Source organism: Astatotilapia calliptera, chromosome 8 (genome assembly GCF_964374335.1).
Source record: "Astatotilapia calliptera chromosome 8, fAstCal68.1, whole genome shotgun sequence".
Taxonomy (NCBI): domain Eukaryota; kingdom Metazoa; phylum Chordata; class Actinopteri; order Cichliformes; family Cichlidae; genus Astatotilapia; species Astatotilapia calliptera.
The window spans coordinates 11,511,273-11,524,346 of NC_137429.1; the positions used below are offsets into that span (position 1 = coordinate 11,511,273).

The 13,074-nt window shown below is 36.6% G+C and overlaps 1 protein-coding gene across 2 annotated transcripts in view; it reads left to right on the top strand.

Moving 5' to 3' along the window:
• adamts14 (ADAM metallopeptidase with thrombospondin type 1 motif, 14) overlaps nucleotides 1–13,074 on the top strand; it is a 54,166-nt gene that overhangs the window by 17,447 nt on the left and 23,645 nt on the right. For both annotated transcript variants that reach the window (XM_026178508.2, XM_080305450.1), the window contains exons 5-6: nucleotides 1,603–1,799; nucleotides 11,200–11,283. In XM_026178508.2, the coding sequence (XP_026034293.2) occupies nucleotides 1,603–1,799; nucleotides 11,200–11,283 (281 nt within the window). The remainder of the gene's footprint in view (nucleotides 1–1,602; nucleotides 1,800–11,199; nucleotides 11,284–13,074) is intronic.

A 13,074-nucleotide genomic window follows, 5' to 3' on the forward strand; every position in this document is an offset into this window, starting at 1 on the left:
AGGCATAACACTGGAAAACAATGGGAGGATAAGTGGACACTGTGACAAAGGAAAGACAGCAGTATTTATACACACACACAGACACATGATCATGACATAAAAAGCTGTCTCTAAGCTCACACTAAAAGTACTTTTAGTGCTCATTTTACCTCTCTCAGGTACAATTTTTAGAGAAATTCCCATCATTACTCTGCCTCCTGATGTAGCTTCCTGTTCAAGGCTATCAATAGCTCTCATGGGGAAAAAGGCTCTATGAGATTCCTATTTTAGTTTCAAAATAGAGTCTTATTTCTGATCATTTCCTGCCTAGTAGCAGATTTAATTTCTTAGTGAAAACAATCAAAACACACTAGGTTTTACAACTAGCCAATAGGTGTATAAAGGTGTAACCAACTCCTAGCAGTAGTAAATTGAAGTGCAAAAAAATAAAAGGTCTGTTAAATGCTATCTTATTGCCGTCTACCTTTCAATTTAATTCAATTATTTTAATTCAAGTTAATCAGCTACATCTGGTGGAAATGAATTATCATGCTTGATGCATCTATTGTTAATTTATTTAATTCTTTATCTTAAATTTAGAATAAATTGTGTCTCCAAGAGATTTGCCTGGAGACAGCTGTTAAAATAGGCCTTGCAGAGCAGCATACTGATTGTTTGTCATATGCATTGTTCTCCTATGAATACCTTTCCTGCTATGTTAAATTATATGCAATGTCTGCATTTGCACCTGAAAGGCTTGAGACATCACCAGTTAAGGTGTGAAATTACAAAATGTGGACTCTTGCAAAATAATCAAATTGATATTTTGAAAGACCTTGCTATGATTTTACGTGGTCAAATTTTTCAACATAGTGTTTGTTTGATTTTCGGTGTAGCTATCATGCTTTAAAAGCCTGTATATGTTTGTGAAATCTGACAAAATGATAAGACATGATTAATGTTTACCAAAGATCTGCCGATGAAAATAATTCATGCATATAGAAATATCTGAAATATTTGTGCAGCTTTGGCATTTTTGGCAGCTTCAGCACCAGAACATTTCCTCTGAATATTATCTTTGTGTTCATTGCCTCTGTGGTGGTGAAATCCATGTTCACATTGTTTATGTTTACCAATTAGTATTACAGTTCTAACAATGTCAGCCACAGAAAGATATCATCCTGTACACACACACTCATTTTCGTATCTTAGTGAGGACATCTAATTTACATAATGCTTTCCCGCTTGTGTTATCCATCAAAAATGAATGCCTAATCCTAATCATAACCTAATTGTAACCCTGGCACTAAAACCACATTTTGAGTCTCAAAAATACCATATATACTGGTGGGGATGAGCGTTTTGTCAAGTGACTGTTGGTCCCCACAAGTTTAGTGCCAATCACAAAGATGTCTTAACATGCACACCCACACACACACACACACACGCACCTATCTATCTATGAGATGCTAGAAAAATGTAGAGCCCTTACCCCTGTCAATAATCCCAAAGGACTCCATCTGATCATCGCTTAGAGTCAAAGAAAAGCATTTGCTTTATGTCACTTTGACACCATCTGTTCATTGGCTTTCATTAACTGCTCATCCTTGTCATATTTTGCAGTGGCAGACATTGGGATTGCAGACCTCCCCAAAGCTCTGGATCTTGTTGAACATAAACTTTCTGAGTCTGAGCGCAAGAGGAGGCATGCGAAGAAAGATGACTACAACATCGAGGTGCTGCTGGCTGTTGATGACTCGGTGGTCCGTTTCCACGGCAAGGAGCATGTCCAGAATTACGTTCTCACACTCATGAACATAGTAAGTGTTATTATAAAGAATTTTAAGGCTGCAGCATTGACTAATATGCATAACATTTGGACTGAGAATTCCATAAAATTCTATTCAGATTCATATTTATGAATCAAAATACATATCAATAATTTGTGAAAAGTATAGTTTAATTTTACACTTTAAACTGAGACAAAAATTGTAATAAAATTTACAGTTACAGTTGTAAAACAAACACTGTACTGTACAGACCACTGTAGTAAGAAATTTGGCAGATTGTTATTTTAAATCTGTAGTCATTAATATTTCATAGCGTAGATGTTTGGGAACCATGTACATGCATGGAAAACGTATGGGAAGAGTAGCAGCAGGATCCCAAATACAGAGGACAAATAAATCAAGAATACTGACTAGTAAAGAGAATGATTAAATAAGACAGCATGAAAAGGTGGAACTGGGTTGGAGGTAGGTTCCAAACCAGCTTGCTGGGGCAGAAACACAGATGTTCTGAGCTGATATACCGAGATTGGGTTTAAGCTTGACTTCTTGGCCTGCGCTGGAACACAGAGTGTCTATGTGTTATGTCATTTGTAACTAATTTGTAAGGATACTGTTGTTGGCTAGGTCTAGTGCAGTCACTCAGACAATATAAACAACAAAATAACATTAAGAACCTTAAAATAAATTATAGTTTTGCCATTTTTGTTCAAAAATGATTCCAAAACAGATAAAAAAAAAAAAAGCCAAATAGCCATATAAAGAGGCATAGTTGTTAAAAGCATGACAATAGAAATATCAAATTTCTTGAGATTAAATTATGCTAAGTCTGCAATAATTTCCCCATGTCCTCTTTGATATCAGAACTTGCCACACTGTTCCCCATCACCCCCACTCTCTTGCTGTTCATGGATTACTAATAAGAAAAGAGGAGGGAGGGAGAAACTCTCAGCTCATTCATTATGGGTTCCACCAGCTCCTACCACCATAATCTACTTATTGGGCCCAAATCCCTCAAGTCAGATTTTCACAGGGTGCTGGTTTCACTCTGTAACAGTTACCATTTGGACCCTGCATGGTGGTCTGATTAGCTGTGCTAGACCAATTAGAAAGTTGACTGGGAGCTGTACAGGGCAGTCATGGAAACCAGCGCCAGACGTCCACTCATACTGCCAAACTCTGCTTACATGGAATGATGTGTTTATTTAATTAGGATATTATATTCACATTCTGTTCCCAAATGTCTTCTTCAGAAAGAAATGCTTGACTTTTAATGACCTTAGGTGATTATACTGTGAAGTGGCTGCAAATGCACTCTGTAATTCCCTCTGTAATTATCAGTCCTTGGTGTCTAGTACTCTCTGATTAGCACTTAAGGGTATTTCACATCACAGACAGGAGTAGTGAAATTGAGGAAGTCCTTAAAGCTAAAATTGACTGAACCTCAAACTGAAATCAAGTCAAGGTCTTAAATGTAGTATCCATATACTCCATCTCCCACTGAGTAAAATTTGATGAGAGAAATGTGCAAGAAAACAGCAGTTTAAACAAACGAAGGTCAAAACTCTTTGGTTCCAATGGTAAGCCACAAGCTTGCTGTGTCTGAAAGAGCTCACTAAAATCCCTCTGAATCCCTGGTCCATGGCTGCAGAATGTGTAGTACCACCTGGAGAAACTCTCCCTAAGGGATTGATTACTGGACATCCTGTCTGCACAAAGCCAAGTTTGACTGCTGAGGTGCCTGCTACACAATGGCCGGGTTGTTTAACCATGAACCAGGTTTTGTCCATGTTGATGTGATGCTATACACAAGCCAGGGACACCTAGTGCATTTAACCAACAGCTGCTACTCTCATTTTTGGCCATAAGAGTCCTGTCAGTCCTCTTTGTGCTCCTCATGGCTTTGTAATTATCCCCGTGGCAGAAAAAAACCCTTTTGCATAGATATGAGTAAAACGATATATATAAATGAAAACCATCTTTGGTGTTTACAAATGTCATAACTTCATGCCAGTACTTTAATAAGTCCTCAGTTTGATCTACTATAAACACACATACAGTACAATATATAGGTCAGTACAGACCAGTCTCAGTTCTGTTGTAATGAATCCAAGAGAATTTGGGGTCATTCAGGGGTTCTTTACTGCATTTATTGACCTGCATGCACTTCTGTGAATAGAATATTTGCTTAAATTCTTGGGTGTAACCCTGTGTCCCTGAACAAATTTGGACTTGGAGGATATCCTTTCTGTGTTGACGGAGCTTTTGTTGTGCATGGTCATAATTTTTACCTGCTCAAAGCTTACTGACACATACTTGTTGGGTTTTTTTTTTCTTAGCAAAGGAGTGGCACTCTGTTGTTCTGTTTGCAGTATCTGGAAAGTGGAAAGTTCTACTTGTAGTGTGGACATCAGTGCTCATGGTAATTAAGACACTCTAAAGCTGAATGTAGAAAGGAAACTTCTCCATAAAAAACACACACAAAAAAGCTGATGCTTTGGCAGTGAAAGCTTTTATCAGTTCTTTTTCATCTAATTGCTTCCTACGTTTCCTGTTCATCCTGTGTTGGGTAGCTGGTTCTTGTAGATTTCTATGCTCATATACTGTTCTATTTTAGAGGGTTGCTGCTGTTGCATCAGTTAAATCGTTGGACTTCACCTCAGGGCTCTTGCAAGCTTCAGTGTCCAGTGAAACCAATCATTGATGACCTTTTGTAGATCAGTGCTGTATGACATTAGGAGGTAGGAACAGGGTAAGGCATTGTTAGTAAATATGGCAAATGGACTGCAAATTATATGACACTTTTCTAATTAAGAAAATAAAGAATTAACACAATTCTCATTCATTTGTTAGTTACCTTTAATTTGACAATATCTTTAAAATCTTGGGTTTCAATGTGTTTTAGCTACTACACTGATTGCACAATTTTAGGCATATTTAAAGAAAAGCATCCAGAAACAAACCCACTGAACTGATAAAATGTTACTGTATGGTGATGTGGGCAATGGAAAAAGCTGAAATTCATTTTTAGAGAGTAAAGGCCAAATGGAGAAGTAAAATTTGTCCTTATACTTCTGCCAAAGGCTCACATGTGCTTTTGAAGATAAATTAAATGAGTTGTGGTGGTCAATGTGATGCTACAAATATTTAACTTGGAATAAAAATACTTTCCCAGAAATCCAATTTCTTCCTGGAAATGTTAAGCTACAGCTTGTTGTTATCTTGGGTTAACAAAGAAAATAAATTAAATGCTTAAGGATATCTTACAGTATCTTCAATACATTGTGGATTGGATTACTCTGCATCTTAAAGTATGATGTACCACAGTGCATTACGCCTTTTTTTAGGTCCTTGTCCACCATGGAGCAAGACTCCACTCCACCAATCATTTATTAAAAGTATAAATTTGCAACAAGTTTCTTGAACTTGTTCATGTGAAGTTTGCATGTTTTTTGCATTTATCTGGGTACTTCCTCCAGAATCTCTCATAATGTTTCTAAATTGATTCTACATTGGATGTACACTGGATATAGGTCTGAATGTGAGTATTTGTCTGTATGTGTTAGCCCTATGATAGACTGGCAGCATGTCCCAATCTTTTGTTCCGTGTCAGCTGGAATCTGCTTGTTAAGTAATGACGTATCAACACTGCTTGCCAGTGCGAGCTCCAACTGATACAATGCATTACAACAAGTTAAGGCTGTGGCTTTTTAACGTGTTGTAATGCATTGTGTCTGGTGTTATTTAATACAAATAACCCTCTAAAATAATCAGTGGTCATTGCTGGCCTTGTTGGCTTTTTATTTGCACTATTTTTAAGCTCTTTAAAGCTTTTTAAAACCTTATGTAACTACAAGTCATGGCCTCACGGTTTGCCAGACACCAAATATCTCAGTGCTTCAGAAAAGAATCACTGTGAACTAAGTAAGAGTCAGTGTGGCCATAGGGTCATGAATAGGATTGGTTAGCATAGGATCAGGTGATCTCTTGACTGAATTTTGGTCCTTTTTCAAAGACTGTTCTCTGCCACATGATTGCATTTCTCTGACCCTCAGAACTGTAAGTATTCTTATTTTAGGTATTCCTCAGTCAGCTTTGAATAGAAACTAACAAGCTAACTTCCTGCTAACATCTAACTCTCCTAAACTTCATAAATCCGCTTTTTTCACAGATGCCTGAATGTCAGACTTTATTGTAACCCCTGGAAGAGAGGCCACACTGAACATTTTCTTGGAGATGAAAGAATTTGAGCCGTTTTTAACTCTCAGTGATGCCGCAGTGTTTGTTTGAGTTTGGGAACCAAAGAGGAGTCTGGACCCAGAAATGACTAATGACGTCAGACTTAAGAGGTGGATAGCTCTAGACTCTCCATGACCCTGAACTGGATAAGCTAAAAAAGTACATGGGTTGAACTGTTCCAGACCATGTGAGGTAATACAAAGGAAAGGCATTTCAATGCTTCCTTTATTACCTTCTTTACGGTACACAGGCCCATCCTTTATAAAGGTAAAGCAAATAATGCCACCTCATAATCCACAATGACGCACTATTCATGCCAAAACTTGTAGATAAATTTGGGAACTTCAATGACAGGCTGTTAAATCCACTGCTGAACTATTATTATTATGCTGCGGTGACGAAATCTGCTTCTCATGAAGTTGTGTTATGGGAAGGAGTCAACAAGGCCATATCTAGAAATGTATACATAAATCTCTCTCAATTAATTCAGTTTGCATTAGTTATTTACAGATGGATGTAAAAAAAAAACAAAAAAACTTTTTTCAGGTATCTGTACTTTAACCTTTTATTTTACTTTTCTGACAAATTTTTACTTCCTAAAATTTAACACAAATGTACTTTTACTTGTTTTCTTAATAAATTAATTTTTTAGCTTTAAAAGTACAGGTGCTAATGAGTTGTGGTCACGCTACTTTAGCTTCTATAGTTAATGCAACAGAAGAGCAGCAGGCACAAAAGCAGTGAAGTGGCAGGTAATCTCAAATGCAACATTTCTAATAGCTCGACAAATATCAGCAAATAGACAAAGTTTTTCTGTGCAGTATGTCACACAGTGTGTCTGTTAGCTAACAGTTCAGCTGCTGGATTTCTAAGGGAGAGGAAAGAACTCAGAGACAGAGAAAAATGTATAAAAGTCAGGAAGGACACAAGTAGAAGAAGAGAGATTATTTTTAAAGGTAAGGACTTCTCAGTCATATGATAAACTGGACGTTTTAAAGCATACATGCAATCTCATCATTCAGTTGTATATGAAGTTAGGTTTTTTTAAATATTGTGAATTATCCTGCACAACCAATTGAAATAGAACATTTTTCAGTTATGCAAAGGTTGCATAAACAACCTGAAACCAACACTGGTTAGTTTGCAGTACTGTGAAGTTTACAGTGGTGCATTGTTTTGGACCGGTGGAGCAGCTGTGATGTTCATGGTCAATGTTAGAGGAACAGACATCAAATTAAATTTAAGCCAATGATGTGGATTAGATTCCGTCACTTAATTCCACCTTTATACTATTTTTATATTGTCCAGGTATTGGAAATCAGCTAATGTATTATAGCTTATTGTAACATCTGCTTACATCTGGTTGAATTCAGTTGGCAGAATCTAAGAGCAACAATACAGATGAGCTCATCTGTGCTGTTACCCAACTACTACGTTGGCAGATATAGACATATTTTTTAAGTTCTCTTGTGTGTTTCTATGCATTCTACATAACAGGTGTTCAAGATAATCTGATAATTACAATTTGAGTTTTAGTTAAATTGTTTCCATTTCTTTGTATTTATATTATTCCATTATGATATTAATATGACATAAAGTTCAATTTGCTTTTTCAATTTTACTTGAATAAACAAGGTTAATCAGTACTTCAACACACACAAGTACAAATCTGTACTTCTACTTATCCAATGAATGTGTGTACTTTTGCCACCTCTTGCTATGTCCATTGCTGTATTGCCAGGCTTTAGAGTTATCATATATAAAAGCAGAAGATAGACTGGGTTAATATGAGCAGGCAGGATGACAAACTAATGACATTATCACAAGCATTTCATTTTACTGTATAGACTATATTTCTTCCAATTTAAAATTACAGCCTTGGTAATGAATTGGTATTTTTCATGCTTCTGTTTTCACAGGCTCTTTTTCGCATGACTTGCATTAAACAACAAAGTTAAAAACATGCTGGATGAAGTAGCTTGTCCATCTCTGTGACACTGTCTTTTCAACATAGTAGACCCAGATCAATAACGTATCCAATCACATTTTTACGGAACCTGGTGTAAGTGGATTCTCTGCGTGCCACACTTCTTTATAAATTCTGTTTTGCACCTTTCCTTGACCCTGTCGCATTTTCTATTCAGATCGAGGAATAGCGATTAGGAAAAGTTTTTAGGAGATAACTTTTTTGGTTTATTGGACTACAGCAGAGGTAGGTAGATGGGGGACAGGTGAGGTGGGTGTGGCAGACTAGGGACTCAGAAGAGAATGGAAGTCTGAGGACATCTGGTGGGGGGATGGGGAGATACAGTGAAGCATGGACAGTAAACAGGGCTCAGAGTAAATCACTGATCAAGCCAATTAATACTTTCAGCTTTTAACTTTTAGTAAACCTATTAGACTATTTTGTATTGATGTTTTGGTACTCTCTAAAAAAACAAGATGTTCTTTAATTTAAGTGCCTCTGTCAGTGCGCCCCAGGGTGGCTGTGGCTACAATGTAGCTTGCCATCACCAGTGTATGAATGTGTGTGTGAATGGGTGGATGACTGGACGTGTAAAGTAAATACTGCTGTATTAAGTGAAAGAAATTTGAGAGGAAGACTCTTTGGGTTTAAATGATAAGAATTTCATGTGTAAATACAGAAATTTTTTGGGTAGCTCACTGCTCACTGTGTAATTATAAAACAAAAAGTTCTATTAATTTACAGAAAATCTGAAATTTCTATAGCAGTGAAAAAGCTATTTCATTGTTCATCTATTAGTACACTGGTGTGGTAATTCTGGATGTCTTCATTAGGAAAAGCTATAAAACTATGAAAATGAAGACACGTATTGTTAAGTTCTTAAGCCTTATATCTTATGCCTAGCTGTTGGAGATCATGCTAAACCTCGAATTTCCAGTTGACACTTTAAACAAACAGTTGATAAAAACAAAAGAGAAAATAGTCTCATTCAAGCCCACACAGCGCCTTGATTCTCAAGTGCAAATGACACCATCAGGGGCTATAATAACAATAATAATAATACATTTTATTTGAGGGCGCCTTTCAGAAACCCAAGGTCACCTTACAAAAAACACAATTAATAAAAGGAACAATAGTCATAAAATACATAAAATAAGTTAAAATTACAAAACAGAGCGTGACAACAGATAAAATCAGCATTAAAGCGAATAAGCCAGTTTAAACAGATGTGTTTTGAGCTGTGTCTTAAATACAGAGAGGGAGTCAATATACTTACACTCAGTGTTATTACAGTGGTGTGACAACCACATGCTGCACTCATATAATTACTATTAGTGGCCTACAGTAAGGCAGTTAAAGTGTGGCACTGTTGACAGAAAAACAAATGAGAATTTGTCAGATATTGTTCACTATTTTGGAATATTTGCTTTGTAACTACCTCTTGTTGATTAATAAAGCTAGATCGTGTGTAGAGCTGTCATGGGCTAAACAAAGAGGTACCTAACAACAGCAACAGAAACATTGGAAACCATATGAAAACAGTTGCAGGATGGTTAGAGACAGATGAATGAAAAAAAAAAGTTCAATTAAGTCGTGTAGGGAGACGGGAAGTTGATGCGGTTTCATCTTTTCAATACAGTTTATCAAATAATCTCACAGACCTTCTCAGAGAAGTTGCATATAAAACATTTAGTATCAATACTTGGAAGGAAAAGGTACCTCCCAAAGAAGAGAGCCTACTTCGAGAAGGAAATCAAAATATATCTTAGATACTCTTCTTCGATGGTTTCATAAGGTAGCAATTTAGAATATTATAACTCGTATTAATGGTGATTACTGAATGCACTTGTTATGATGTCCTCTCATTTTGCACTGAGAAAATAGACGTGCATTTTGTGATTTTGGTCAAATCAGTTCAAAGTTTTAGGAGTATAAGAGTGTTCATTCTCAGGAAAATCTTATGTGAGGAAAGTGAAGCTACGTTATGCAAGCTTGTAACATAAAATACAAAATTTAATATGAGCCTGTGTCAACCACATGCTTTAAAAATCCAGTTTTAGACAGCTTTTTCCCTGAAGTCACATGGAGAAATATGAAGCCAAATTGCTTATTTTTTGATTGCAATCCAAAACTTAAATGAATCATGTATGGAAAAATAAATACCCGTTGTTTTGCTCTGAACTTAATTTATCCACCACAAAGCAAAGCAGATGGTTGACTTTATGAGGCCCGGAATGAGTGCTGACATGTAGCGACCATCTGATGAAAATAAAACACACTCGAGTGGAAATTGGACTTGGGTTTGAACGGGATCCTAGCTTGGTCCTGGGTTATGCATCTACATACCACAGCATTCTTACGAAGCCAAATAGCAGTCCACATATTTCTGGGTCAGGCTCCTTTGCCATTGCATAACAGCACTAGTTTCACTAAATAGTTGCCAGTCTTAATAACATATTTCATCATGATTCTAGGATTGTCGTAAGAGATTAAAAAATGGTTTGAGGACTCGCTGCTAGGCCCTGCACCTCAGACATAAAAAGGAGAACTGGTTGGATCAAGAGTTTTAGTGCAATTCAGTGGTTTAAAACAACTGTTTTCTTCTTGGTTTGTAAGATTTTAGATAGAGCAGGATGATTTCAAGGGAGGGGGGAAGTTTTTCACTTAATATTGATTTACTGATTAAACTTTATTATTTCCTAAAGGATTACTACAAACATTAATCTTCTCCTAAATGTTTTCCTAGCAGCCTGGAAAGGAGCAGCAGCAGCAGTTGTGGAGGCTGTTTCTATCAAAGTTATATTGTTTACCTGGCTTTAATTAAACTCAGCGGAAAGCATCAGTTTATGCATTTAAATAGTGTCACTTCACTTCCTTTCTTGACAGTTGTGACTCTGATTTGCATACTTAGAGCAGCCATAATTAAGTAATTAGTAATGCAGAGCAGTGAAGTTTCCCTCGGAAATTCCTGAAGCTAGAGCGAAAACTATCGTTCTGTAATGGTCAGTCGAAGGTCCTTTTCACACAACTTTTAGCTTTTAGACTCGAGTGTAATTTTATTCCTGCAGACTGTTTTTGTATTAAAGTTCTGGATTAAAAACCACCATGTTCATGATTGTATTATTGGCCTTTGGGTGCTCAACTTGATATCACAAGTCACTTTCATCAAAAGCACTCTATGCCCTTTGTCATTCAGATCACTGACACATGCTGTTAATTTCCTTTCAGGTTGATGAAATCTACCATGATGAATCTTTGGGGACGAACATCAACATTGTCCTTGTCCGCATGATAATGGTGGGGTACCGGCAGGTGAGCCATGCCACACAATTTGTGTCTGTGCAAGCAGCATTTCAAATGAGCTTTTAAGGTTTTTATACCACAGGGCTGGTGTAAAAGGCATATTCTCATTGTCTGAGCTGTCTGTGAATACACCTGTGATTTCAGCCTTTGTAATACTGCCTACAGGAAGCAAGATTTTTAACTGTGTTCAATTTTATTTGGAATAAAAACAAGAAGGGCTGAACTCACCACCATGACTCAAGAGAAAATAAGAGAAAGGCAGCAAACCCTTTTAGAATTTTCAGTGAAAAAAACATGTTTTACTGAATGCAGGCTCAAGTATTGTTATGGCCTGAAACCGTATTCAGTAGCACTCGACCTTATACCCAAAACTGGGAGGTAGAAGAGCAGGTGCTAAGAGAAGTTAATCCACTGATGTCTAAAATATCAGTCCTTTGTACAGATATGAGAGTGGTGTTATCTTTCTAAGTCCAAGCAGTGAGGTGAATAAGGATTTTTCCCATAATGTCAAACAAATAATTTAAATCTGAGTTCACAGTAGAGGCACCAAAGTAACAAGCTAACTTTAAGATGATATGGAAAGCTGAGTTTCATGCCTTGTGGCTTGGTTTCTACTTGGAAAAAGAGTTGTTTTGGGCCATTACTGCATATTCGACACAATAAAAAATTGAGATGGGTAAAGTGTAGGTTTGTCAAGAAGATATCATTTATGAGGATAAAAGAAAACACCACTACATGTAGCACAGCTTCCTTATTTTACACCAATTTTTAATTTTTTTTTTTGTGCACACAACAAAAAAACAGATTTTTAGTGCAGAGTATTCTAACAATAGACTGGTTAAAACTAGAATGGCTCTAAGCGAGTGGATCCTTCCCCAAAGCCAGTGCCTTTATGCTGCAGTTTAAAAGAAAGGATCTGTTTGGTATCATATGATCTGATTTCTCTGAATAAGCTGATACTTCAACCAAGGAGAGAGCTAGGGCTTGTAAACATTTCTCTTTGTCTGTTTTAGATGATGCATTTGAAACTACCCGGTTGTATTTTGAAAAGCTTAGTGGATAGATGAAGCTTGGGGAAAAGAAGAACCTGTTACATTTCAATGCAGATCCAAATTATTTTAAATTGTTTTCTTTACAACTGTTAAACAGAGCAAGGCCATGGTTGAAATAAGCTCTGACTGCTCTTCTACTTTCTAGTACCTGTTAACTTGCTTATTAACTTATTTATAGCGACCGTGAATCTCTCCCAGCAATAATGATTGGTAATTCTGATTGAGTACATAATTTAAGTGAAGTTAAATTATGAAACTAACATAAAAAATGAGAGTTCATAGCTTTACTGCTCCACTAAACCGACTTGAAGTGTAGAATCGAATAATTGATTATACCCTATGTGGTCACGGGAGGAAAGTTCTTTTCATCAGATTTTTTTTTTAATCCAACTTGTTTCTCTTCAACTTTCCTTTGGAGAGAAAAGAAAAAACCAGTTTTAGAAAAACAATCTTCTCAAGTATTTGAGTGACAGGAGAATCAGGAAGAGCAGTGAAGATGAAAAACAGTTGAGATTTATATATGCAGTAATTTATAAACTAAGCAAAGTTTTGTTTTGGAGCTTACAGCTGCTTTTTTGTTTCTTCTAGCTAACAACTTCTTAGGAAAAAAAGACGTACAGTGAGAAAAAGAGAAAAATATCAGTTTAAGATCATAAATTGGGGTCAAGCTGAGATGAAAGAAAGGCTGTTTCTCAGATGCTGAGTTTAACAAAACGTGTGCGAAAATAGTCGGTGTGATATTAGCATT